The sequence below is a fragment of the Astatotilapia calliptera genome, chromosome 8 (genome assembly GCF_964374335.1).
Source record: "Astatotilapia calliptera chromosome 8, fAstCal68.1, whole genome shotgun sequence".
Classification (NCBI taxonomy): Eukaryota; Metazoa; Chordata; class Actinopteri; order Cichliformes; family Cichlidae; genus Astatotilapia; species Astatotilapia calliptera.
In genome coordinates this window covers 27,825,001-27,848,424 of record NC_137429.1, presented here as the reverse complement: position 1 = coordinate 27,848,424, position 23,424 = coordinate 27,825,001, and the positions used below count along the sequence as shown (strand labels likewise).

Sequence of the window (23,424 nt, the reverse complement as noted above, 5' to 3'; positions counted from 1 at the left end):
CATTCCAGTATCCAGCTGTGGGGCATTGAGTCATAGGCCTTCTTGTAATCAATCCAGGCAGTGCACAGGTTGGTCAGTCTGGTCTTGCAGTCTCGGCTGATTGTTCTGTCTACCAGTAGCTGGTGTTTTGCGCCTCTGGTATTCTTGCCAATTCCTTTCTGTGTCCCGCTCATGTATTGACCCATGTGCCTGTTCATCTTAGCCGATATGATGCCTGACAGGAGCTTCCATGTAGTACTGAGGCAGGTTATTGGTCGGTAGTTGGAGGGGACCGGTCCCTTCTTGGGGTCCTTGGGGATCAGGACCGTCCGGCCTTCAGTTAGCCATTCCGGGTGTCTCTCGTTAACTAGCAGCTGGTTCATTTGTGCTGCCAGACGCTCGTGTGTATATATATATATATATATATATATATATATATATATATATATATATATATATATATATATATATATATATATATAAGAGAGAGAGAGAGAGAGAGAGATACATGTATAAAAGCATAGATTTAATTTTGTTTGATAATTGATATTGAAACAGATTTTTAATCAGGTTGCCACAGTTATTGTTGCGTTAGTTCTTAGTTGCATTGCACCGCATCTTGTGACATTAAAAGTTACACTTAAAGCTATTAGGAGTGGCTCATGGTCAAAGAAGACATTAATTTGACCTTAATTATCTCCATCCATTTATTTTCTTACCACATTAATTTCACCTTCTTCTGTCCCTCCCTCAGTCCACCTGCACTGCTCCATGGCTGGTGCTACCAAAGGCACCCTCCTGTGACTGCTAGGGATTATTGCTAGTTGTTGCAATACTACTGTTGACAGCAGAGTAGCAGCAGCAGCCCTAACGGCTAACATGTTGCTTAATTTGACATATTTTACTGCATGGATTTTATTTTGTCTTAGCTTTTCACGAACCTCCCATTCACACAAGTGAATTTCTTGTGTGGACTCCCTCTTTGTTACCTACTTTGAGCCAGTTAATGACAACACACACACACACACACACACACACACACACACACACACAGAATGGGAGAGATAACGGTCTCATAAGTCAGTAAGCACAGCTGTTGGCAAGGTCAAGTTTAATTTATGGATGCACTTTGGCACTTCTAGTTTAGCCTCTGCATCTCTTCCATTCTGACGTTCTCTTCTTTTCTTTCCCCTTTCCTCCCTTTCTGAGTCCATCCTGTACCTGCCCTGCTGTCCTGTCACGCTCCTCCATCCCTCTCTTCCTGCATGGTTGGGCTTATGAATTGCTCAAGCCCTTCAATGAATATCAATGCAAGAGCTTTGATATTTTATGAAAATAAACTGTTTACTGAGACTGTCTCCTTTGGCTTTATGGGAGGTTGGCAACGGTTGAATTGAGTGCTGCCTCATTCCCAAGCAGGGATGAAATAAGCTGGTTCAATGCTAAATAGAATTCAGGTCAGTAAGAGTCTGTGGCCAGCCAGATCTGTCATACAGGTTTAGAGCAACATTCTCATTTCAGAAACCACACAACAAAGTGTGAAATTTTTTTTTTTTTACCAAGGGCGTTCTCACATCTGCAGCTTAACATATTTACACTTGGCTGGGACTTGAATGGGGTCTTAAAGAGGGTAGTCTCTTTAATCAAGTAGGAGTCCACTAATTGCCAAGGTCAATAAATGACTGGTTTCCAGCACAACACAGATTGTAATACAAACTCTAGATAAGGGCAACACAACTAGCACTCACAGGGGTTCAGACAGTATTTTACTAACCATAACAATAATTACCAAGCAATAGAAGGTAATTTATTTTTGTTAGCAAATAATATAATATAATATCTAATATTAGGTAATAGTCAGTTTCTATTTGTATGAGCTTGTGGCATGTTTGGGGATTTTGTCTTTTACTTAACCTTGCCTGGTTTGTATGCTTTGCTGCCTGCCTTGATGTGTATGACCCATGTCCGTTTTTGCAATAAAAAGTTAGATATTTTAAATAACACACCCAGCAACCCAGCAAGAAAAGTGTTTCCTGTGTTTGTCACAAACAGTTATATAGATAACTCCCGCAATAAACAAGGGACCACTGTAGGGACCACTGTATATATAGGGACCACTTCAAAGAGGGGCCAAGGCATTTGTGAATTTTGACTGCCTGATGAACTGAGGAGCTACATCCTGGTCACACTGAACTACAATTCCTTTAGCCCTCCACCCAAACTAACTCAGAGGGCAACCTCCATAAGGCCCACATCTATTCCTGCATCTGGGTTGACTGACAACAATACCTCTTGGATTACTGTTCTTCCAAAAGCATTTCCCAAGGCCCCAGAGACTCATTCACTGCTTACCTCCCCAGAGAGCACATTGCAAGAGGTCCCCACTTCTTGTTTTTGAGTCTGTGCTAACCTCCAAAACTGCTGTTGTGACTAACAGCCTTTCTCCTTCTCTCCACAGTAAAATCGTTGCCAGTGTCATGTTCCCCAGTATAGCTGGTTTCACATTAATTAGAAAAAGCAGGTCACTGCCACTAACTGCTTTAAATGAAACTAACGTCATTTTCACATAATTTTTTCAAATAATTAAATTAAGTCATTAATTTTGTACTACCTTGGTACTACCTACCTTGTCAAAGTGTAAAGTGGCAATAGCTGACTGTGGCTTGCTTTGTAGGCTACTGTGTTGTTCAATGATGCAGTTCTGGAAACTAGAATTACTTGCTTTGATTACAATAATATGATAAAACAGATATTTTAATGGAGAAAATTTGCATGCACTGTAGGGCTGCTCAATTAATCGAATTTTAATCACGATTACGATCTGGGCTTTCAACGATCATTAAAAATGACTAAGCAGATTATTAGCCCCTCCCTCATTTATCCGCGACACCTTAAAGGCCGTCTGTGAAAATATTGTCGGGCATAAACCAGTCCGTGGCGCAAAAAAGGGTGGAGACCGCTGATTAAGAGGACCCGAGGGAAGCTCGGAAAGCTAAGCAGAAGTTATTTGGAGAGTGACTGCCGTTGGTTGAAAAGAGAGTTTAAAAAAAAAAAAAAACTTCAGTGGTGTTGCACACCATTTTATATTATTTTTTTAAAGTCATTGTTAACCCTTTAAAGCCGGTCAGAGCAGCACGCTCCGTTTTGCGTAACTATTGTTAAATCCCTGTAGAATCTGAACCGTGTAAGCTGGCGCAATAATTTGTTTTGCATATGAAACCGGAGGAGTTGTACTTACATCTGATGCCATCAGCTTGTCCTAGGTCACGGTTTCGTTCCACATATAGCTTTGCAAAAATTGCATAAAAAGCGCTTGCAGGAACAAAAACATAATATTCCAGAAACACGCTTTGCCGTTCCTATCAGCTGTTCGTAACACTTCCCACAGTAAAATGATGCACATGCTGTTTTCTTTGCAAATTTGCATCATAGGATTGTTTTTTGTTTTTCCTGCAGTATATAAAAATTGCTGTATCTCCAAAATAAAACTATGAAGACACTCAAAATAAATTTCCTGTGGTGGGAAACTATTTTTTTGCAACTTTATTGTATTTAAAGTTTTGAGGGATAAACCTCTTAAATTTCTCCAAGTAGAAATATATGTAAACAAAACAAAAGCGATTTTCAATTTTTTTTGTAGTTTATTGCACTTTTTTGCAATTTATGTAATTACTATGGACTTAATGCATACATATTATTAAAATATGGGCTATAACAGTTGTATTGATGTATAGCAACTTGAAATGCTCCCACAAATGGCACTACAACATGTAAAAAAAAATAAAATAATATAAGCTCTGGTGGACTTGGTTCTATGGTAGGTCTTAAAGGGTTAAATAAATATCGTCAAATAATCGTGATCTCAATTTCAGTGAAAATAATCGTGATTATCATTTTTGCCATAATCGAGCAGCCCTAATGCACTGCATTACTTTAACAAGGAAATTAATTATGTTATGGTTCACCAAGTTCTGGAGCCAATGGTAAAACTATTTTCTTCAAATCAAATCAGCACTGTTGAGGTGTGTGTGTGTGTGTGTGTGTGTGTGTGTGGTTTCTGATCAAAAGTTAATCAGCTTTGTAGAAGTTTTGATATTTTTTATGATGTCCATCTGACTAACTTCCCAACATCTATCTATACATACGTTTTCTTCCACTTATACAATTCAGGGTTGCAAGGTGCTCGCAAGCGAGGTACACCCCGAACAATCACTATGCGAGCACACAGAGGCAAACAATGATTCGTGGTCATTAGGTTTACTGGCCATTTATAATTTGCCAGTAAACCTAATGTCTTGAGAGAGCCCATGGAGGCACATGGTGAGCTTGCAAACTAGACACAGAATGGCCCCAGCTGGTTGTAAGTGCCGTCGTTACCACTGTGACCTTATAGTAAAAGGTTCAGGGAATACAGCTCTCCAGTACATGGTAGTATAGTGGTATGCAAAAGTTGGGGCATCCCTGATAATTTTCATGATTTTTCTTCATAAATCATTGGTTGTTTGGATCAGCAATTTCAGCAATATATCATATAGCAGATGAACAAAATTATATTTGAGAAGTGAAATAAACTTTTTAGAATTTACAAAAAGTGTGCAATAGTTACTTAAACAAAATACAGTTGCATAAATTTGGGCACCCTTGCCATTTAATGATTTTAATACCTTTAGCACTAATTATTGGAACACAAAATTTGTTTGGTAAGCTCCCTGATCCTTGATCTACACACACAGGCGAATCCAATCATGAGAAAGGGTATTTAAGGTGGCCAGCATCATTCAACTATTCAGCCCACTTTGCACAAGGGGATGCTGCTGTATGGGAGAGTAATGCAGAATTAGCCTTTTCTGCACACATGCCACAAACAGAGTGGCTTGAGGTATGCTAAAGCACATTTGGACAAGCCAGCTTCATTTTGGAATAAGGTCCTGTGGACTGATGAAACTAAAATTGAGTTATTTGGGCATAACAAGAGGAAACAGAACACAGCATTCCAAGAGAAAGACTTGCTACCCACAGTAAAATTTGAGGTTGAGAGTCCCATGGATTCCAGTCAATATCAGCAGATTCTTTTAATTCAACTCAATTCAATTTTATTTATATAGCCAAATCACAACAACAGTCGCCTCGAGGCACTTTATATTGTAAGGTATACCATACAATAATACAGAGAGCAACGTTCAAGAATCAGTGACAAAGTTGAAGTTGTGCCGGATATTGAGCTAGATATTTCAACCAGACAATGGCCCTAAACACTGCTCAAAATCTGCTAATGCAATCATGCAGAGGAACAAGTACAATGTTCTGGAATGGCCATCTCCAGACCTGAATATTGAAAAACTTGAAAATCTGTGGTGGATTTTTCTGTTGGGGTGCCCAAATTTATGCACCTGCCTAATTTTGTTTAGGTAACTATTGCACACTTTCTGTAAGTCCTATAAACTTAATTTCACTTAAATATCATTGTGTTCATTTGCTATATGATATAATTAGATGACAGTGCTGATTTATGAAGGAAAATCATGAAAATTATCAGGGATGCCCAAACTGTTGCATATCGCTGTAAATGGGTCACCAGTAACCTCACTGATGTTAGTTGCATTATTTTTTTAACACGAATAAAGAGATCAGTGTGTATTCCGTCTTCGTCAGTCTCATGGTAGTAGCATTAGCCAAAAGAAATAAAACAGACTACATAAAAAGAAACCTGTTGCAATTTAGGTCTTTTTGGGTTCTTTTGGGGGGGGGGTTGCCAGTCTAGAAGAGCTGGGCAGAGGGTGCAGTCTTCTAATAGTCTGGAAAGACTGACATAGTCCTATTTGGTTGGTCGATGCAATGCTTTAGGCCAACTCCAATGAAATTGAACCTGCTCTCCAGTGTTACTGCAACAAGGATTTTGGAAGTGATAACAGAAGGAAGAGGGTTGTTCAACCACCTCAACATCCATTAAAGAGAAACAATCAGGACAACATCTCGACATTAAATTAGGCCTTAATTTTGGTGTTTAATTAGTAAATGAAGAGTTGGGGTTGTGGGGGAATTAAGATCCAAAAAAGTATGATTCCAAAAAAAGTAATTCTCACTCACAACTTTTTCTTTGTGCCCAGACTTCTAGGCCTTTGCCTTCCAGTCCTTTGTCTACAGTTGACACAACATAAAATAATAAAATTTGTACTAATGTCTATGGAGTCATTGGATCACACAACAGCTTGCTAAGTGTATACACATGTGTGCGTTTAGGTTGAAACTATTTCCTAAGCCCTGTTGTTTATAAGAGTTTAACAGAGTATATTACAGTTAGGCTGGGGGAAAAAAAATCATCGTTGCTTCATTGTTTACATTTCAGATACAAGTAACTGATGTCCCTGTTGCTGTGTCTCTTCTCTCCCCCTTTAGCACAGCCAAATCCACCAAAAATTCATGAAGGATGGTGGGCATACAAGGAGGTGGTGCAGGGGAGCTTTGTTCCAGGTATGCTTCAAAACTGTGTGCAGCACTTTGATGCATATAGTTTTCACAATACAGATTTTCCTGCATGTACTTTAAATATAATATATATAGTGCACATGTATAGTGTGTGTTTGATCCAGAAGTCAGTGATTACTACACATTTAAGATTACATCGGGCAACGTTGCCCTACTCTCACAGCTAACACGTCTTTTTGATTGATAGCAGCTCACTGATCCTCCCAACTTTTCCATCTTGTTTTGTATCTGCATGCCAATTATTTCCCAGAGGTTGTATTTTCTGCTTAGCTTAGGTGCTTTTGAGTTGTGTGTGTGTGTGTGTAGATGATGCAATCTCTGTCTTTATGAGGACTAAATGTCTGCATGCAAAAAGAGCAATTAGGAAAATTGAAATAGAGGACATTTAATTTCTACTCTTGTACTAGCATCAAAGCGAACTTTACCTGAAGGTTAAATGTGAGCAGTGAATCTTTACACGATGAAAGTGGAAGTATTAAGGAGCAATTAGAGGTAACTCACCCTAAGGCTGTTTTGTCAACTCCCTGTTACTCATGAGGTATCCGTTGGTGTCAATACCCTGGCAAACTTGCCACTGCAATATCAGCTGGCAAGAGATAATAGTCCCTTTTTACAGAAAATTTAAAGACTGAGTTTGAAGGGCAGGCAGTGCTTTTGCAAAGGTTTAAAATCCCAGAGACTGGATTGGTGCACTTTCTGGTCCTGGAATCTTTGTGCTTTTTTTTTTTTTTTTTTTTTTTTTTGGCCTTCCTTTGTTCATTATATTTTCTGGCCAGTGTAATAGGCAGGTGCATCGGGTACCTGATACCAAAGAAAACCTTCTGTATATCTGGGCCACAGCGTGGTATCTAAAAATTCTCTCTTGTTGTGCATACAATAACATAACAGTTACCAGTGTACAGTTACTGTGTAACCTACATACACATTCACAGGTCATAGTTTCAAGACAGCTAAAATGCTGCTTACACTTGGTTCACAAGCTGTGAAGTTATTACAAATCCTAGACTGCTACTGGATTGGATGGGTTTCTGCTCATCATTTCAAAATCTATTTTTGTTGAAAGGCATATATTATCATAGGAAAATTTGTAATAGATATTGGTTTGGCTATTTTTTAGCAAGGATAGACAGATATAACAAAACTTTATTAAGTGTTCAGTGAGGGTATAATAAGAAAAACAAAATTGGTTGTGATTTGAGGTTTTGCAGAATTCTCCAATATTTCTCTCTATGTATGAAGATGAAAATGTCATGATTTCAAATCACTCAAACGGATTCAGTAGCGTAATAAGGTAGCAGGACACACTTCCGGTTTATGTGACTATGGCGTAGGTCGCACCGAGCTTAGCTCCTGCAGAGTCTAGTTATTATCTAGCATTTCCAGGCACATTTTGACGGGTTTTTTCTTTTTGTATATTTACGAGACAAGACTGTTTTTGCTTTTTGTGTTTACAATGTTAATAAGAGCGCAAGCACCTCTCAGCCGAACTTGCAGCCTGCTGCTAACACTGCATCCCCGCCTCGTGGTAAAACTTCGCCACTGCCTGGGTCACCGTCATGCTCGTCGATACGGAAAAATTCACGAAGGCTGAACTCCTCTCTGAACTTCGTGAAGAAATTTCAGCACTGTTTAAAAAGGAACTGACGGCAGCGTTTGCGGAGAATCTCACGTCTATCAGGTCCGATATACAGCAACTAAAAACGGACCTTTCCTCAAATATAACTACCATGCGGCAGGAATTCGCTGGCCTCAGGAGCACAGTTATGGAGATGGAACAGTCTCTCTCCACATGCACGGATGATATTGTCCACCTCCAAGCCAAAGTGGATGCGATGTCAAAGGAGTTGGCCACATTGGAGAATAAATGCGAGGATTTGGAGTCCAGGTCAGCTGTGAGAAGGGCGCTGCTCTTGTGGCGACCTGCAGCAGGTGTTTATTGGCATTTATTGGCATTTTCTTTCTCTTTTTGTTTTTAACTTTGTTTTAACTCTGTTCTTAACCGTGGTTTTAACTTTTTGCCGACATGGAGATCTTCTACACCTTAGTTTTATTGTTGTTGGCGATATTCACCTGGAGTCATTCACTCTCACTGACAATCACTTATACACGCGAGGAACTACTTGGATTACGGTGGTCCTGTTTGTCTATGTACGACTCTTCTAATGCTCGACCAGATGTGCTTCTTGGTGAGGATTTATTTCCCCGGTCAAAGACTAATTTTGGAAAGCCCCGCCGCTTGAGAAAACGCGGAAAGAAAGGCGGCGTGTGTCAGCGTGTAAGAAAACTTCGGAGGAAGAATCGTGTTCCTCTGCCTTCTATGATTCTGGCCAATGTCCAATCTCTTAGGAACAAAACGGATGAATTACAAGGGAATGTGCTTCATCTACGGGAATACAGGGAGGCTTGTCTGATGGCGCTTACCGAGACATGGCTGACCGATATGGACAGTGACACTTCACTGCGAATCAGCGGCTTTGGGACCCCTGTCAGATTGGATCGGAACTGTGGAGTAACACGCAAATCTCACGGAGGAGGGGTTTGTTTATATATCAACCAGGGCTGGTGTAATAATTTTACTGTGCGGGAGCGGTTGTGTCTTCCTGACATCGAGCTCCTTTCAGTATCTGTCAGGCCTTTTTACTTACCGAGGGAGTTCCCTCAAATTTTTGTCACTGTTGTTTACATTCATCCTAAGGCTGACGTTAAAGTTGCTGCTGATGCCATTTTTAAAGTGGTACACAATCTGCAGACTCTCTCACCGGATGCTCCTAATTTTATTCTCGGTGATTTTAACAATTGTAATCTTAAGAAATCACTGAACAATTTCTTTCAATATGTCACTTGTCCTACAAGGCATAACAAAACGCTGGATTTGTGTTATGGACCAATTAAGGGGGCATACAAGTCTGTGGCCGGACCTGCGCTAGGTTCTTCGGATCACAATGTTATTCACCTCCTCCCTGCTTACAGATCTGTGATTAGGAGGGAGAAGGCCTGTGTGAAGCGGACTAATGTCTGGACAAAAGACAGTTGTGTTGCCCTTCAGGGGTGTTTTGATTGCACTGACTGGTCCGTGTTTCAAGAGAGCACTTCTGATTTGGATGAACTCACTGATGTGGTGTGTAGCTACATCTCTTTTTGCAAAGACTCTGTGGTTCCAGTCAGAGAATTTAAGACTTTCCCTAATAACAAACCGTGGCTCTCTAAAGATATTAAGGATCTGATTCTTAAAAGGAAAATTTCTTTTAACGAGGGAGACGTTCCCACTGTGAGAATATTGAGGAAGGAGGTGAGGGCTGCAATAAAGATCGCCAAGATGAGGTATAGAAATAAGATTGAGGCAGAACTCAGCAGTAACAACCTCAAAAGAGCTTGGCTTGGTATGAAAACAATGGCAGGGCTTCAGACGAAAGTGTTAAGATTCATTATTGAGGAAGGGTACAAGAGGTGATCGAAGAATAACCACACCGATCCGGCCGGGTGAAGTCAAACGATGATTTTAATGAATACACGCGTGGGAAGACACTCTGTACGCAGACAGCCAGTAGTCTTCAACTTAATCAAAGCATGAACAGATATTTTATAGCATCAGGGTTTGTTTACTGACGCCCCTTCATACGTCACAGACACATTTTATACATAGATCAGATCAACATCATCATGACTTTTCACCCAGAAAATCATCTTCTATTTTCATGGCTTGGTACTTTCCGTTCTTATCTTAAAATGAATTGTTCCTCTTTCTTGTCGAGACAACAAGAAACGGTTCCTCTTTTACCGAGACACTTTTGCAGTTACAGCCAAACATAACTAACCTCTCCTCTAAATAAATCTAATTTAACGTGTGTGTGTGTGTGTGTGTTGACCTCACATGCTCTTTGTGTCACCTCTTCACCTACTGTCTGTGTCTCGTCCTCAAATGCTCTTTCTCAATTCACCTGTTGCACTTCTGACCTTTTACCAGACCAGAAGCTCACTGAGACTATGTGTATGTCTTCTACTAAATAAATGTTTTAACCAAGAACCTCTACTAAAACCTTAATATAAAATGATCTGATATATAAGTGTTTTGTAAGCATGTATTGCAATTCCTTCTGTGGCTCCAAGTCACTTGCACAATAGATTGTCCGAACATCGCGCCGAACAAAGCTTCCGACCCCCAATTAATTGACCGAGCTCCAACTCTTTAATAAGCACAGATATGCATTGTGTATAAAATAGTCATAGCTGCTTAAGGCCTTCTTAAAGCTATCTGTTACATTGTTAAAGCCTCGTCTTAGCCTGCGGCTCAAAATAACTTCCTGCTTCTTTCTGCATACAACTTCCTGTCAGCCTGCAACTCAGTCTTTCTGAAAGAGACACTGTTTAAACCTTGGAATGCAATATCCATGCTGCAGATTATATTATTAATGCAATGACAATTATTTAACAATAGCAGTAAAATAATTTCCCTCCTCGACAAAAGGTAAAAGCAGCATTACCTTAGAGGGGTTTACCTCTGACAAATATCTGGCAGACAGACCTTCGTTTTGAGAACTATGATTGTTCTAGGCAGACCAGCACACTGAGGGAAAAGACCATCACTCCCCCATCTATTTGTATTGATGAGACAGGGGTAGCTAATCTTTTTAGACATACCAAAAGCAAGAGTCCTGGACCTGACAACATCTGTGGACAGGTACTGAGAACTTGTGCTGATCAGCTGAGTGGGATTTTTCACTATATCTTCTCACTTTCTTTAGAGCTACAGATGGTACCTAAAATTTGGAAACATGCGATCATTGTTCCTGTTGCTAAGGGCAGTTCTCCTAAGGCACTGAATGATTTTAGGCCTGTGGCTCTGACTTCTTTAGTGATGAAGACATTTGAGAAGATAATTAAGAAGGAGATTTTAATGCATGTTGAACACCATCTTGACCCCTTCCAGTTTGCCTATAGAGCAGGGAGAGGTGTGGAGGATGCTGCTGTCACACTCCTGCATCTCTTGTATAAGCATCTTGAGGCCCCCCACACCCATGCAAGATTATTATTTGCTGACTTTTCATCTGCATTTAATACAATTCAACCCCTCTTACTTGCTGACAGGCTTTACAATCATTTCAAGCTTGACACTAGTCTGGTCGGCTGGGTGACAGACTTTCTGATCAATAGGTGTGAGGGTAAATCATGTCTTTTCTGATGTGCTCTCCTCCTCTACTGGATCACCCCAGGGTTGTTGCCTCTCTCCCCTTCTGTTCATTCTGTACACAAATGAGTGTCGCAGCAATTTCACAAACAGACACATCCTGAAGTTTGCTGACGACACAGTGATCGTCAGTCTTCTAGTGGGGGACGAGTCAGGCCATGGACAGGTTGTAGATGATTTTGTGAATTGGTGTGATGAGTCCTTCCTCTCACTTAACGTGTCAAAAACTAAAGACATGATTATTGATTTTAGGAAGTCCTCTTATAGCTCATCACCCAATATCATTAGAACTGCCGATATTGGGATCGTTGAGAGTTATAAATATCTAGGTGTGGTACTTGACCATAAACTGTGTTTTGAGTCATTTTAAGTACGTCTCTGCGTCAGTACACATGCCCATCATGCAGAACCATCTGTTTACTCCTGGCCTCATTGATGGTACCTATGTACAGTGGAAGCGTCATGGTATTAATACGTTTAAGGATCTCTATAAAGATGGCACTTTCTTAACTTTTTTAGACCTGTGTTCAGAAACAAATCTTCCGGCTACCAATCTATTCCGTTATTTTCAGGCACGGCATTGCACTTCTGCTCTCTTCCCCTCCTACCCTCTTCTTCCAAATGTCCAACCGTGGGAGGAATTCTTATCCTTCAAACCCAATAAGAAGTCAATTATATCTTTAATATATAAACAACTTATGGATTTAAATGTCCATTCAGTTGCTAAAATTAGGGGGGCTTGGGAGCGGGAGTTAGGAGTAATTTTTTCGGATCAGCAATGGGAGAAAGCAGTATCCAATGTCCGTTACAGTACGTCCTGTGCCAGGTTACAACTTATCCAGTTCAAGGTGTTGTACAGGGTTTACTATTCAAAGTCTCGTCTGTCTGAGATTTACCCACAAGTGATGGATCAGTGTGAGAGATGTCATGCCACCCCATGTGACCTAGGCCATATGTTCTTTCTGTGCCCAAGACTCCATGGCTTCTGGAGTCAGTATTCAGTTATTCTTTCCAAGGCTCTTGGGACCCAAATCTGCATGGACCCTTTTCTAGCTGTTTTTGGGCTTCCAGTCAACACTGGTCTAACCGACCCTACACACTTCAAAATATTAGCCTTTACATCACTTTTGGCTAGACGTTGCATCTTACTCCTTTGGAAATCTTCAAAGCCACCTTCAGTTTCTTTTTGGTTTAGAGATGTGATGTCATTTCTTAAATTGCAAAAGATAGGCCTTGTGGCGAAGGGCAAATACAGAGAATTTTGTCGTATCTGGGGCCCCTTCGTAGACTATTGCAAGTCATTAAACGCTCTACCAGCTGATTAATATCATATCTCCTCCCCCCCCCCCCCCCCCTTTTTGTGTGTGTGTGTGTGTTTTGGGGTTTGTTGTTTGTGTTTGTTTTGGGTTTCTTATTAGGTTTTGTTTTGTTTGTTTATTTAAGCGTGTGTGTGTGTTATCGTATCTGTTCATGTAAGAAAGTGAGGGGAACAGATTGTATTGTCATTGTAAACTACTGTACACTTGTCTCTCAATAAAAATATGAAAAAAATAAGGTAGCAGGACACTGCAGTATGTATCCTGTGAATAAAGTTCTGAAGGCCACTGTGCGCCTTTCAGCTATATATAGTTATATTGCGATTATCAGAGACAGCTTAGGAGGAAATGTTATTTTGGATTACATAATCATCTGACAGGAGTTCTTAACAAAAGTAGCAGTTTGTATGTTTGATTGACGGTCAGATTATTGTTGTTGAAAAAGAAATGGAAATACTACTTCAACCTCACAGGGAAAAACAGTAATATCAATGCAAAGCTCATGTCAGGTTTGAAATAGTGCTTATCAGAGTTCTGAACCCTCTTTCCTTCTTTTCACCTGTTAATAACCCATTTCACTTTGCTGAAACACTTCTCTGTGGAGGTCAAAAACTGTGGCCCAGCATATTGGAACATTTGCACCCCAAGGTTAGCAAAGCAGATGTAATCACGTTTTCAGGCCTGGTTAACCTTTAGAATATTGCACAACCTTTCAGTGTACTCTCAATTAGCTTTAAATTTGATAAAGGTCAGATAAAACTCCAGGTACTGCATCAGTTTCCGCTTTGCGTTTACCTTTTGTTTCTTTGCCATGTCCTTACATTTGACTCCTTCAGTTAAAAGTTGTGTAATGTGTCATCAGCATCACTCACTGCACTTCCAGAAAAAAGGTTACAATAAAAGTCAATTTCTATGATCTACATGATAAGATAAGATAAGATAAGATAGAACTTTATTAATCCCTCGGGTGGGTTCCTCTGGGAAATTCGATTTCCAAAAAAGCACAGCACCGACAGAAGTTACAGAGTTATACACACACACACATATATATATAAATACAGAGACAATATAAATAAAATATACGAAGGGGATAAATAGAATAAATAGGAATAAAAATAAAAATACAAGTGAATTGCACATTTCAAGTATTGAGTCTATTGCACCGTTGACTATTTACAAAAGTATTGCACAAAAGGTATTGCACAGTGAGGTGAAGAGGCACTACAGCTTAGTTGTTCCCCCCTCCTTTGTCCTCCTGTTTCCCCTCCCTCTCCCCTCCAGAGAGGAGTTAAACAGTCTGATGGCGTGTGGGACAAAGGAGTTTTTAAGTCTGTTAGTTCTTGTCTTTGGGAGAAGCAACCTGTCACTGAACAGACTCTTCTGGTTGTTAATGGCCGTGTGCAGAGGATGCCTGGCATTGTCCATAATGTCCATCAGTTTCTTTAATGTCCTTTTCTCTGCCACTGTCACCAGAGTGTCCAGCTTCATGCCGACCACAGAGCCAGCCCTCCTGATCAGTTTCTCCAGCCTGGATGAGTCCTTCTTTGCTGTGCTGCTCCCCCAGCACACCACAGCATAGAAAAGTACTCCAGCAACCACCGACTGGTAAAACATCCTCAGGAGCTTCCTGCAGATGTTAAAAGACCTCAGCCTCCTGAGGAAGTACAGTCGGCTTTGGACTTTTTTATACAGGTGCTCTGTGTTGCATGACCAGTCCAGTTTATTGTCCACCCACAGCCTGAGGTACTTGTACTTGTTGACCACCTCCACCTCCTCCCCCTCTATCTGAACCGGCAGTGGACCTGCTCTAGACCTCCCGAAGTCCACAACCAGTTCCTTAGTCTTTGAGGTGTTGAGTTGCAGGTGGTTTGTGTGACTCCATGCGACAAAGTTCCTCACCAGACTTCTGTACTCCTCTTCCTGATCATCCCAGATACACCCCATGATGGCTGTGTCGTCTGCAAACTTCTGAATGTGGCATAATTCAGAGTTGTAGCAGAAGTCAGAGGTGTACAGGGTGAAGAGAAGAGGGGACAGCACAGTTCCCTGTGGTGCTCCTGTGCTGCTGACCACTGTGTCAGATGTGATGTCCTTCAGCCTGACGTACTGTGGTCTGTCGGTGAGGTAGTCGGAGATCCAAGCCACCAGGCAGGGGTCCACCTCCATCCTGTTCAGTTTTTCTTGAAGCATACAGGGCCGGATGGTATTAAAGGCACTGGAAAAGTCAAGAAACAGGATCCTGACCGTGCCTTTTCCCCCATCCAGGTGTGAGTGGGCTCTGTGTAGGAGGTACAGGATGGCATCCTCCACTCCGACACCCGCCTTGTATGCAAACTGTAGTGGGTCCTGGGCATGTTGTACCTGTGGTCGGAGGAGGTTGAGGAAGAGCCGCTCTAGAGTCTTCATAAGATGTGACGTCAGTGCCACCGGTCGGAAGTCATTCAGCTCATTGGGCCGGTTCTTTTTGGGGACCGGGACGATGCAGGATGTCTTCCATAGGGCGGGCACTCTCCCCAGTCGCAGACTGAGGTTGAAGACTCGTTGTAGCGGCTCCCCAAGTTCAGCAGCACACGCCTTTAGCATCCTAGGACACACCTTGTCTGGGCCTGCTGCCTTTCTGGGGCGAAGCTTCCTCAGTTGTCTCCTGACCTGATCCACTGTGACACTGGGAGATGTTTGGAAGAGGGAGGGGGGGAGATGTCTTGCTGCTGAGAGAGGGATTGGAGGAGGGGGGTGTCATGGTGTCAGGAAGGGGGGGAAGCGAGGGAGGTAGGAGAGTGGGGATTGGACTCTGTAGTGAAGGTGAGGGTGGGGGGGTTGTGGGCTGGTCAAACCTGTTGAAGAAGTTGTTGAGTTCGTTTGCCTTCTCCACAGTCCCCCCACTGTGCTTTTCTTGGTGTTGTGGCCTGTGATGGTTTTCACACCATTCCAGACCTCCCTCATATTGTTCCTCTCCAACTTCTGCTCCACCTTCCTCCTGTAGGTGTCCTTTGCTTCCCTCAGGCAGCGTTTCACCTCCCGCTGTGCTGCTTTCATCTCCTCCTTCACTTTGCTCCTGAAAGCCTTCTTCTTCATGTTGAGGACAGCTTTGACTTCCTGTGTTACCCACGGTTTGTTATTAGGATAACACCGTACCGTCTTAGCAGGGGCGACCGTGTCCACACAAAAGTTGAGGTAGTCTGTAAGACAGTGTGTCGCCCCCTCTATGTCCTCACCATGTGGGCTCAGGAGCACATCCCAGTCTGTGGTGTCATAACAGTCCCTCAGAGCATCCTCCTTTGAATGAATCTACCTACTAGAGCAAATTATTGTTTTGCTTTTTGGAAAACCAAAAAGGCAAATATATGTTCCCAAGTAGTAAAAGTTGCATCCAAATGTTAAAGTGCAATTAGCAGACAGTGTTCAGAAAGAAATTATGATATAAATTTTGATGCAAAAGTTACCACTTTTTGAAAGTCCTTTGAAAATGCAAATCGCTTTTCAAATATCCTGTATCTTATTTTGCCCCTTATTTTTTGCGTTAGAGCAACTGTTATGATTTGACAAATACATAAATAAAATACAATTGAACAGAAAATTAAATTAAAAGTTCATTTTTGTATCATTGTATAGCGTTCAAAACTGGTGTCCATAAGATACAAAGCATAGGGGTACTTATTTGGGAACTTGAGAATTACATTGCCCCAGTTATAAGCCATTGTACCTCTAAAGACACTATAAGGTAATTTATTTTGTGTTCTTCTTTCTGTAGCAAAGACTTGACGGCTCAAACAATTCTTCCATTATTACATCTTTGGATTATGCTTCTTAGTTTATTCATTTTGGTATAATTAATGAATAAGCGTGCTTCATTAAATTTGTGTGCCATTTAGTTTTTGTCTGTGATCATATTATTCAGCTGAATTTGAATTAACATAGCAACAAGTTTTTTTTGTGCTGTAAAAACAATAACCACCATTAAAGTTATTAGAATTCTAAATGACCAAAATAAAAATTGCTCAGAAAAGCAAAGCCTCAGTTCTAGTCTGTGTTTATCTTAGAGCACAGGCATGAGCAGAATTTTAGGTATGCTAAAAATATCATACAAATTAGATCCTTCTCACCCAGTTGCAAATCCTTTGTTTTTGAGTGTATGAGTTTTCATATCCATCTAATTTTTATGTATTAATGCAAGACTATTAGACAGTGGCTCTAGTGGCAATACATACCAAGGAAGACTTGGGTATTTGAATCTTTCGGGGTTTCTTGATCTTAACAATGTTAAGAAGGAGTATTAGTGTGTGATTTGTCTTATAAGGTGGCTCTTTTAAGTAAATCTTTTTCATTGGACTTAAATCCAAATCTATGTGAAGGTTTCAAAAACACCTGGATTGATGTAACATTGCTATCATAGACATAGCTGCACCAGTAAACTATGGCTGCAAACCTGATATTTAAAAACTAATATGTATAACTTTTTACTAGAGGTGGGGAGATTGATCTAAATATTGATAATACTTGTAACATCGGACCCAAGAAACATAAGCTGGGCGAATATGGCGACAGCAGCACTTTTATTCAATACTGTGGTTTTGCATCGGGACACAGACACTCCCGCTCTCTCCCACTGCTGTCACATCCGCCCTCCTCTCCGACTGTCACTGCCAACATATCAAGAGTTGACAGTGACAGATCCCCAGCACACCTGTTCACCCCGCCCCTGCGCCGCCCCGGGAGCTCACTGCGTCACCCCTCCTCTGCAGCTGGCCAGAGACCACACCCACGCCACAATACTTTACTGGTCTCAGATATTGGCTAAATACTAGTGCATTGATACTTTGTTTCTATCCTCTAAGTTTAATATGTAGCTCACTGAATTATATTAAATAATTGTTTTGAGAAATGAAAACATATACTTCCAAATATGCAGTAATAATTTATTTTTGTTTTTAAGAAAAGTAAGAGCCACATATGAGGATATTCATTTAACATTTTGATAGAACAGTAGCAGTATAATGTCCTCGTAAGTGGCTATCAGGCCCTTGTAGAGCAAAATTGAGTATTTTGGTCTAAATAACCCAAAATGTGATGTCCACATATGTAGACGCCAGGTCCTAGGAGGTTAATGTGCTTCAGGGACTAGGAGAAGCCCAATACAAAACACATAGAATGCTTATCACAGGCAGCCAACCTAATTTTTACAGTGAGCTGTTGGCTGGCAGTGTTTCAGAGTTTTGGTCACATTTCTACTTAGATATCAGTCTATCGTGAAAAGATTTACATTATCTGTAATATCACATGTCACACACACAAAAAAACCCTGTCTTCTTTCAGCTACTCGCTTTAGTAGTTGCCACAGTGTATCATCTGCCTCCATCTAACCCTGTCCCTAGCATCCTGTGTCACACCAATCCTCTGCATGTCCTCTGTCACTACATCCATGAACATTCTCTGTGGTCTTTAACATTGTCTGTAACTTTCTCCAGTATATCCACCTCTAAACATCTCCAAGCTGGCATCACTTCCTCCTTGCTAATATGCTGCACCTTCTGATTCACTAACTGTCCTCCTGTCTCTCATTTTCTTCATTCACGAATTCCCTAGAGTACCGCTTTCACTTTCTCTACACAATGTCTTCACTTATTAAAGTATTTCCATCTCTAACCATAATAGCTCCAATGTGCTGAACATCCTTTCCAGCTATATTTAAAGTCCCTGCTTATACCTGCATACTCCTGCCTGTCTTTCAGTGTCAATGCCCCCCCCCCCCCCCCCCCCCCCCCTTTTGTTTTTCTTCCTCTGTCTTTAATTGTCAGAGGAAGAAATATATATACAGGAAGCCTGTTTCAGCTCTCTGTTAGAAAGTCAAGTTCTCTGATCCTATGAGTCTTACCCAGCAGGTAATGCAGAGTTCAGATGGAGCTGATGTGGGTGGAGGGACTCGCCAAATCATAACTACCTCGAAATCATCTAGGTGTCTTCCCTACTAACACTGATAAGATAAGCAAACCTGAGTAGCCTTGCAGGTCAAATCTAATCAGTCCCACCTGTTTATGGATTTATTTTAGAGGCCTGGACAGTAAGCGTCAAGATCTTATAATATAAAGTAACCTGTAACCTGCTATTTGCACTTTAAAAGAAATAATACTGAGATTTTTACCTTTACTATTTCACAAAAGGTTAAAAATTGAATGTCCACAATTTAGATTTTAATTGCAGGAAATTTTATTATAGCGATTTAGCAGGAGCAGAGCAAAATCAAAATCAAAAGTCATAATTACAAAATCAATAATCAAATCACCTGAACTATACTATAAACTTCTCTGAGCTAATGCTGATTTTGTTTGCCTAAAGATGCACTTATCACAACCAAGAGAAAAACGGCATCCCCTCAGCATTTAGTAGAAGTATGATGTAAACTGAAATCCTTCGGAATTAACCATCTAACATGGCAAAAATGAACAGAGAGGATGTATTTGTATCTGTTGTATCTATCTGTTGTATTTTCCAACTTCTTCACTTAATTTGTATCCATGTCTGCCCTTTCTCTCCCCCTATCTTACTGGATGTCACATCTTCTGAAATGACATCTAACCTCACTCCTGAGGACATCCAGCTGTGTTATTACAAAATGCTTTATTATTAGGAAATTATTAGGAAATAGGGAGAAGTTCTGTTTTAGCACTTTGATCATTTTTAATCACATAAAGACCTTTTACCCTCTTTCAGCTATGAGGACAAGAAGCAGGGGGGACTTCAGTCACTCTCAACCTCACCTGGCAAACTAAATAATCTATTACATGGATTATATCTATATTCAAAATATACAAGATAATAGTTGGCATATACTCAGTTAATAGGATTAGCCACAGGGGGTGTACAACCTTAGTGTTTTCCCATCTATTGCTGTGCATTCATTGATTTTTCCAGCATGTACCATGAGCTCATTTATACCATATATTAACCTCTAGTGCACAGCATCTGTAATTGGTCATTGTGTGTTTCCTAGTCAATGGGTAATAAACTATTCTGTTTATTTAGAAAACAAAAAGATGTACATTTTATTTGAAATACGTAGTCCCAGATTTACACTAGCACCTGAATGCAGCTTAAATTTGGGTATCTGTACAATTTGTGAAGTTGAAAGTAGAGACTACATGAGTTCATGTAGTCTATACTTTGCATGGAGTGGAGCACATAAGTTGTTGGGACCTGGAAATTTAAACATTAATGAGTAAATCTGAAAGGCATTGATGAGCAGTACGAATTTACTTCATCTTATAGTAACTGACCTTTATTCACAGACTGCTGAAGAGAACTAGCCTTTAAAAAAAAAAATTCCTATTATTCCTCAAACTCTCTCTCTCCCCTTCTGCTCAAATAAACTATGTACACTGTTTACACAAGCTCAACATTTAATGAGTCTTTTTTATATTAAAGGCCCTGTCTCACTGCAAACTCAGTCTCATTCAGTTCAGTTCAATTTAATTTATGCACCACCAAATAACAACAACTGTCAATCAATTATATGACCCTCTATGAGAAAGCACTTATACGCAGGACATGATGGACACACAAAAGTGCACATGATGGACAGAGGAGACATAGCATGAAACACAGGGAAGGAAACATGTAACAGGAAGGGAAGATGAGACACCTCAACAACACAACATGGAAATGGAAATACAGGGAGTGCAGAATTATTAGGCAAGTTGTATTTTTGAGGAATAATTTTATTATTGAACAACAACCATGTTCTCAATGAACCCAAAAAACTCATTAATATCAAAGCTGAATGTTTTTGGAAGTAGTTTTTAGTTTGTTTTTAGTTTTAGCTATTTTAGGGGGATATCTGTGTGTGCAGGTGACTATTACTGTGCATAATTATTAGGCAACTTAACAAAAAACAAATATATACCCATTTCAATTATTTATTTTTACCAGTGAAACCAATATAACATCTCCACATTCACAAATATACATTTCTGACATTCAAAAACGAAACAAAAACAAATCAGCGACCAATATAGCCACCTTTCTTTGCAAGGACACTCAAAAGCCTGCCATCCATGGATTCTGTCAGTGTTTTGATCTGTTCACCATCAACATTGCGTGCAGCAGCAACCACAGCCTCCCAGACACTGTTCAGAGAGGTGTACTGTTTTCCCTCCTTGTAAATCTCACATCAGATGATGGACCACAGGTTCTCAATGGGGTTCAGATCAGGTGAACAAGGAGGCCATGTCATTAGTTTTTCTTCTTTTATACCCTTTCTTGCCAGCCACGCTGTGGAGTACTTGGACGCGTGTGATGGAGCATTGTCCTGCATGAAAATAATGTTTTTCTTGAAGGATGCAGACTTCTTCCTGTACCACTGCTTGAAGAAGGTGTCTTCCAGAAACTGGCAGTAGGACTGGGAGTTGAGCTTGACTCCATCCTCAATCCGAAAAGGCCCCACAAGCTCATCTTTGATGATACCAGCCCAAACCAGTACTCCACCTCCACCTTGATGGCGTCTGAGTTGGACTGGAGCTCTCTGCCCTTTACCAATCCAGCCATGGGCCCATCCATCTGGCCCATCAAGACTCACTCTCATTTCATCAGTCCATAAAACCTTAGAAAAATCAGTCTTGAGATATTTCTTGGCCCAGTCTTGACATTTCAGCTTGTGTGTCTTGTTCAGTGGTGGTCGCCTTTCAGCCTTTCTTACCTTGGCCATGTCTCTTGAGTATTGCACACCTTGTGCTTTTGGGCACTTCAGTGATGTTGCAGCTCTGAAATATGGCCAAACTGGTGGCACTAGGACTCCCAGTCCTACTGCCAGTTTCTGGAAGACACCTTCTTCAAGCAGTGGTACAGGAAGAAGTCTGCATCCTTCAAGAAAAACATGATTTTCATGCAGGACAATGCTCCATCACACGCGTCCAAGTACTCCACAGCGTGGCTGGAAAGAAAGGGTATAAAAGAAGAAAAACTAATGACATGGCCTCCTTGTTCATCTGATCTGAACCCCATTGAGAACCTGTGGTCCATCATCAAATGTGAGATTTACAAGGAGGGAAAACAGTACACCTCTCTGAACAGTGTCTGGGAGGCTGTGGTTGCTGCTGCACGCAATGTTGATGGTGAACAGATCAAAACACTGACAGAATCCATGGATGGCAGGCTTTTGAGTGTCCTTGCAAAGAAAGGCGGCTATATTGGTCGCTGATTTGTTTTTGTTTTGTTTTTGAATGTCAGAAATGTATATTTGTGAATGTGGAGATGTTATATTGGTTTCACTGGTAAAAATAAATAATTGAAATGGGTATATATTTGTTTTTTGTTAAGTTGCCTAATAATTATGCACAGTAATAGTCACCTGCACACACAGATATCCCCTAAAATAGCTAAAACTACAAACAAACTAAAAACTACTTCCAAAAACATTCAGCTTTGATATTAATGAGTTTTTTGGGTTCATTGAGAACATGGTTGTTGTTCAATAATAAAATTATTCCTCAAAAATACAACTTGCCTAATAATTCTGCACTCCCTGTATACATACACACACACACACACACACACACACACACACACACACACACACACACACACACACACACACACACACACACACACACAAATATATATATACATATATACTAGGGGTACAACGATACACAAAATTCACGGTTCGGTTCGGTTCTATACTTTGGTGTCACGGTTCGATATTTTTTCGATACAAAAAAAGAATGTTCATGCCTTATAGATTTGTCATTTATTAAATTTTCACGGCACATTCCGCACCACATCTCTGTGCGTTCATCATTTGTTTGAAGCCAGCTCACCTCCTGTAACTCCTAGAATGCGCGCTTCTTTTGTGGTTTGGACTCCTTCTGACATTTCTTTGGAGGCGGAGGAACATCACAGTAATTGCTTAAAGGAGCTTGCTTCTTCGACATCTTTCAGAGTTCTAAACAAATGTCTGTCCTCCTCATGAAAATCTTATGTACGCAAACATACGTTGCAACTTCTTATCTTGTGCGCGTTTTTTATTTTGACAGCGAATGCGCACCTGCGGACCACTTATGTGCAGCCCTGGTTATTTAGCTCGTTATATTGCAGCCACAGAAATTCTTTTGTCCATAAAACCATAAAACTGCACTTTCTTTTTGCCTTATAGTCTGATTTGTCATAACTTTTCCGTTTTGTGGTAAGCTTTTCTTTGGCTGTCACTTCTTCACCCTGACCTCTCTTATTTGGCTCAGCAGAACTAAAATATATATCCTGCTGCTTTTACACAGGCACTCACATAATGCTCAGCGATTCTCTGCGCGATCAACCTCTCACATGTTTAAGCTTGCTGCGGGAGATTTCACTTGTCATGTTTGCATAGTAAGCTAACGATTAATAAGACGATGTCAGAGGAATTGGTGCACAAATTATCATCACTCGCCAATCAGTGCTGTCGCTCACTATACACGGTTCGCGCGATTG

General features: G+C 40.6%; 1 protein-coding gene across 2 annotated transcripts in view; it reads left to right on the top strand.

Moving 5' to 3' along the window:
* The window catches only part of ca10a (carbonic anhydrase 10 (inactive)a), a 324,693-nt gene that overhangs the window by 40,361 nt on the left and 260,908 nt on the right, over positions 1-23,424 (top strand). Inside the window, exon 2 of one of the 2 annotated variants that reach the window (XM_026177459.2) lies at positions 6,376-6,450. The exons of the other annotated variant lie outside the window; for it this stretch is intronic. Coding sequence (XP_026033244.1) covers positions 6,376-6,450 — 75 coding nt within the window. The remainder of the gene's footprint in view (positions 1-6,375; positions 6,451-23,424) is intronic. 2 annotated transcript variants of the gene reach the window in all.